This window comes from Euleptes europaea, chromosome 18, assembly GCF_029931775.1.
Source record: "Euleptes europaea isolate rEulEur1 chromosome 18, rEulEur1.hap1, whole genome shotgun sequence".
NCBI lineage: Eukaryota > Metazoa > Chordata > Lepidosauria > Squamata > Sphaerodactylidae > Euleptes > Euleptes europaea.
The window spans coordinates 32,022,573-32,028,572 of record NC_079329.1 but is presented as its reverse complement, the minus strand read 5'-3'; the positions used below and the strand labels follow the sequence as shown (position 1 = coordinate 32,028,572).

Sequence of the window (6,000 nt, the reverse complement as noted above, 5' to 3'; positions counted from 1 at the left end):
TTTTCAATCCTCTGACACTTCTGAAGAGTTACCTTGTCAGAGCGGGTTTCAGATGAAACTGCAGAAAGCATATAAGCTAGTAAACATCTTTGTTAATTGTGTTATGAAGACCCCAGTTATGGCATTATCCTTTTGCTTTGATTTGGTTCTAGCTCCACCGGTTTCTGAAAGGTGTTTTGTTTAACAACTCAGCAGGTGAAATTGTATCTTTTAATGATAACAGGGAAATGGGAGCTCGATATGACATCATGAACATGGTCATTTCCCCAAACAAATCCTTTCATAAGATGAAAGTTGGAAGTGTGGATCCTCATGCTATTGAAGGACAACAGTTCATCATCTACAAGGATATCATAGTTTGGCAAAGAGCCTTTAACCAGGTATGAATACTATTCTTGTGACCACTGCTGCAAGTTTGGTGTTGTGGCTCAGTGGTAGAGCACTTGCTTTGCAGGCCAAAGGGCCCAGGCAATCCCAGGCATCTCCAGTTAAAAGGATCAGGTAGTAGGTGACAGGAGGGAAGGCGGCATCTTATAGCCTGATCTCATCAGATCTCGGAAGCTAAGCAGGGTCAGTACTTGGAAGGGAGACCTCCAAGGAAGACTCTGTAGAGGAAGGCAATGGCAAACCACCTCTGCTTCTCGCTTGCCAGGAAAGCCCCTTGCTGGGGTCACCCTAAGTCAGCTGTGACTTTATGGCACTTGGCACCCACACAATAGGTGATATGAAGGACCCTCACCTGAGACCCTAGAGACCCATTGCCAGCTGAAGTAGACAAAATGTTCATGGAGGAAAGGGGTAGACAAAATGTTCATGGAGGAGAGGGGTATGCATGGCTACCAGTTAAAATGGATACTAGTCATGCTGCATACCTATTCTCTCTAGTATCAGAGGAGCATGCCTATTATATTGGGTGCTGTGGAACAAGGGCAGGATAATGCTGCTGCAGTTGTCTTGCTTGTGGGCTTCCTAGAGGCACCTGTTTGGCCACTGTGAGAACAGACTGCTGGACTTGATGGACCTTGGTCTGATCCAGCATGGCCTTTCTTATGTTCTTATGTATTGACCTTGATAGAGCAATGGGATGACTCACTGTTAGACATGTTCATTGTGTGTATTCTTAAGAAGGATGTTTTGGTGATTGGAATTTGCTTCACTGCAAAATCAGACCTTATCCTAGGTAATCAGGTTCTTCTATGAAGCTCCTGACATATATATTAAAAAATAACAATAATGTAACTACACATGCTAATTCACGATATTTGAAAAGAAGTTTGTATTATCCATGTCTCCGTGTGTGTTAGATGACTTTCATGCCTTCATTGAAGTTTGTGGCACATTTGTAAGGGAGACATGTAACATTTCTTCTTGGATAACAACTGGCCACCAATGCACATTCTCACTGTGGTGTATTTATGGTATACATTACAATGGCTTCCCCCCTCTGATATCTGTGTACACTGATTTAGCTTTATGGGGTCGAGTCCCTGCTCCTTAGTTCTGTTGGTTAGTTAGAACTGTTTACTGCATGAGTTCCCTTGTCCTGAAAAAAGGTGTCCCCACCCCTGTGTGTGTGTAAAGTGCTACCAAGTCACAGTTGACTTATGGCAGCCACTGCTGGAGTTTTCAAGGCAAGAGACTACGTAACAGGTGATTTGCCATTGCCTTCCTCTGCATAGAAACCCTGGTATTCCTTGGTGGTCTCCCATCCAAGTATTAGCCAGGACAGACTCTGCTTAGCTTCTGAGATCTGACAAGATCAGGCTAGCCTTGATCATCCAGGTCAGGGCTCTGTTAACAGATGTTCTTGTGAGCATACTTGTCTCTGCTGTATGAACCTGAGAGCAAGCAAGAACCTGAATGAGTACCCTATACCTGACCTGCAAGTTAAAGAGAACATCACACCTGTTTTTGTCAGATGAGGGATGGACAGTTACTTTCTTTTTTCCCTCTGATTTTTCTTAGTCATGGAAAAGTATGACCAGGAAGCAAATGGTTGTTCTTTTTCAACTGTTCACATATTTATTTCTACATCAGCTGGTGAACAATAAAATCATATCTAATCCATGCTATATTAAACTCTATGGTCAGGTGCTGCCCATTTCTCTATGTAATGACTACTGCCATCCTGGTTATCAGAAGAAAAAGAAGGAAGGGAAGAAATTTTGCTGCTACGATTGTGTCCCATGTCCAGAAGGGAAAATGTCAAGCCAAAGGGGTAAGTACGCCAGCATTCAAGGATTTCATTTAGCATTTGGTACCTTACCAAAATGCATTTGAGAAACCAGTAGTCTGTCAGTTCAAGTCTAAGCATAGTTGTACCTTTCTAGGTCCTTGGATGTTAATAAACTTAGATGGCTGTAGTTCTGCCTAGGATTGCATTGCATATCTTCCCACTGCTAATATTGTGCATATGTGCCATGTGCATATTAACTATGACAATAATACATCCATCCAAACCTTTATTGGCATAGAGACAATATTAACAATCATAAGCAAGGATTCATATTTACAAAAGACACATAAAATCAGATAAATACCATTAGGAAAGTATATAAATAAAATTGGCCCATCCACTAAGGGGAGGTCCAGGCAATGTTCAAAATTTAAGGACAGTTCCCAGAAATCAGGCAACCTCCGCTGTGGTGTGCGAGCTAAAATCATTCATCAAATGGCGGACCATCCCCTCATCAGTTCCAGTAGTGAGTTTCTTCAAAAGCGGCTCAATAAATTGCTCACGAGGGTGGAATCCAAATTCACAGTGGAGCAGAACATGTGCTACAGATTCTACTTGTTTAGCAGAACAAGAGCATAGTCTCTTTTCATAAGGAAGCTTGGCATATCTGCCCCTGGTCACCGCTGTGGGTAGTAAATTGAGACGGGCCAGCATGAAGTATCGTCTCAACTGCGGAGAGGTCAGCGTGGAAAAATAGCTTGGGAGGGAGCCTGGGGAAGGGTAAATGCCAAAAGATAGAGGTGAGCAAGTTGTGTGTGACAATAATACAAGATGAACCAATTAATTGTTGCATGCAATGGTATATTAACAATAAATCAATTTCAGTGAATGCCATCAGCCTGCAAATAGTCATCTATTTAGACCATCCTTCATAACATTTATGAGATTTTCTGTATAGGATTGAAATTGGGGAAAATCAGATCCATCCCAACCCAATGCTTTTCAGTTCAAATGTTCATCTGGTTTTGTAACCATTATACATATTATTTATTTCGTTGACGATAGACTTAGGAATTCGAAGGTCCAAAAGTGAATTCTTGAATGTCAGTCAAGAGATAAGGATTACATATTTGCCCTTCTCAGTACCTATGAATGCTAGAGATTTTCCATGCACTTCACATTAGAACTGATTGTCACTACATTCTAGGTATTGGTCTCTTCTTCAGAGGTGGCTGAGTGCAGCCCTATGCATGTTGGCAGTGACCACGTACTTGCAAGCTCCTGAAAAATCTTGTTTGCAGTGGCATTCACAAATCAACGTAGGAAGAGTTCTGTTTATGCCATCTGTCTGCACCTTTACCTACACATTGATAGAAACCTTTGCTGGTTGCCTTTTCATCTCTTGCAATGTACAGAAATGAAAATTCTGAAAAGATTCTTTATCATATGTTGAGAATAATTAAATATCAAAAGTTAACATAAATCATGATAAGCCCGGCAGTGAAATAATATTAAAAAGGTAATATTAAAAAGGTATAATGGACTTCCGGGCGGAGATTGAGCCTGTCAGACGCGATTCCTTTGCGGGTTCTCAATCGCTTCCGAGGAGACCCCCCCCCAGGCCTGGGGGGAGTGGGCCAAATAGGAGGATCGCTCCATAAAGCTCCCCCGTTTTTTTTTCCGGGGGTCCAACAGCCAGCAAAACGCTGATCCTAGCGTCTGGTGACGAAGGAAGCAACTGGGGGTGAGTCTACCGAGACCATGGCGGCCCTCCGTCCAAACTTTCCCTCCCCCCCACTTCCGTTTTTTAAAAAAGACTTATAATATCTTGCATAAAAACAAACTGAACGTCATTATAAGCCCAGGATTTTACAATGCAGCAACTAAAGTTTTAACATAAATCATGATAAGCCCGGCAGTGAAATAATATTAAAAAGGTATTTTCAGTTGACTACTGTGCACACACGGAATTCATACTTAAAAGTCAGTATGAAGAATATCTGCTGCATTGCAGGTGGCCGTGGAACAGAATGAATTGATACTAAGATAGCCTTTCTTACTTTATTTGTCAGACATGGAGGACTGTATCAAATGTCCAGAAGATCAATATCCTAGCAAGGAACAAGATGGCTGCATTCCCAAGATAATAAGTTTTCTGTCTTATGAGGAACCTTTAGGGATCAGTTTAGCCTTGTTTGCAGGTGCCTTTTCCCTGATCACATCCTTTGTTCTGGGAACTTTCATTAAACACAAAGATACTCCCATAGTCAAAGCCAACAACCGGAGCCTCACCTATACTCTTCTAATCTCCCTCCTGCTCTGCTTCCTCTGTTCTTTGCTTTTCCTTGGGCAGCCGAAAAAGGTGACTTGTCTTTTCCGGCAATCTGCATTTGCCATCATCTTCTCAGTGGCTGTTTCTTGTGTGTTGGCTAAAACCATCACAGTGATTCAAGTTTTCATGGCCACCAAGCCAGGATCTAGCATGAGGAAATGGATGGGGGGAAAGCTGGCCAACTCCATTGTTATTTCCTGTTCCCTTATTCAAGGAGGCATTTGCATAGTGTGGCTAGGAACTTCTCCCCCTTCCCCTGATTTGGACATGAAGACCTTTAATGAAAAGATTGTACTAGAATGTAATGAAGGTTCCATAGTGATGTTCTACATTGTCCTGGGCTACATGGGACTTCTCTCCATCATCAGCTTCACTGTGGCTTTCCTAGCCAGGAAGTTGCCTGACACCTTTAATGAAGCCAAATTCATCACCTTCAGCATGTTGGTATTCTGCAGTGTTTGGGTGTCTTTTGTTCCAACCTACCTGAGTACCAAAGGGAAATCCATGGTGGCCGTGGAGCTCTTTTCTATCTTGGCTTCTAATGCTGGGTTATTGATTTGTATCTTTTCTCCAAAATGCTATATTATTTTGCTGAGGCCTGACTTGAACAACAAGAGGCAATTGATGAGGAGAAAGCAATAAATTATTTACCATTTCTATTCTATGTGTTTGTTATTTAGCATAGATCCATCCTTCATGACACGGCAACCTTGCCCAGTTCCCAGTTTCAGCTTGGAAAGTGACTTGGCATTATGGAAGGTTGGGATGGGGAGGAATTCTCCTTTCTTAGAAACTTGTCTCTTGGCTTTATTGTGTAAATGATTAAGTAATACATGCATGGACAAATACAGGTGGAAACAACGGAGAGGATGTAATCCATTGTTTCCTTTTGTCTATTTTAAAGGAAGTTTATGTCAGGCCCTGCCTCTTGGACTTAGCTTGACTTTGCTCCTCGCAGGCTATTGATCGGAGCAGGCCAGAGTTTGGCTCGGTATCAGGGCCCTGGTCACGTGCTCCTGGTTCTCATGCCTTTGTAACAGTAACTGTATCCTGCGTACTATGCCCAGTATGGTATCCTGTTTACCACATCTACCACAGCTGCATAAGCCATGTTGTGTCTTCCTACCCTGAGAAAGCTTATCATGGATTGTATTTGCCTGTTTGCCTTTTGCCTGTCCGTCTTTGAAGTCTGCTATGCATTTTAACCATGCATCCTTGCCTTGATTCCTCATTAGTAGCCTTGTATGCCCAGGAGGCAGCCAGCTTCTTTCTTTGTCTAATTTTGCTCCTAATAAAGTCTAAACTGCTTCAGAGCCTTTGCCTGGATGAGTTTTGCTTGAGGGATGCTAAGGAAAACCCCTGAGCCTGACAGTTTAAAACAATTCCAAGCAAAGTATTTCAAAATAGGGCTGTCAATTTGGTTCGTCCCGAACCAAAAAACAGCCGAATTTCCCCCGATCCAACGGTTTTCAGTTCAGATGGAACCGAATTT

General features: G+C 42.4%; 1 protein-coding gene across 1 annotated transcript; it reads left to right on the top strand.

Moving 5' to 3' along the window:
• The first annotated feature begins 227 nt into the window (after positions 1 to 227).
• LOC130490841 (vomeronasal type-2 receptor 26-like) lies at positions 228 to 5,150 on the top strand. Its single transcript, XM_056864646.1, has 3 exons — positions 228 to 380; positions 2,038 to 2,218; positions 4,249 to 5,150. The coding sequence occupies exons 1-3, from the start codon at positions 228 to 230 to the stop codon at positions 5,148 to 5,150; spliced, it is 1,236 nt and encodes a 411-aa protein (XP_056720624.1).
• The last annotated feature ends 850 nt before the right edge of the window (positions 5,151 to 6,000 follow it).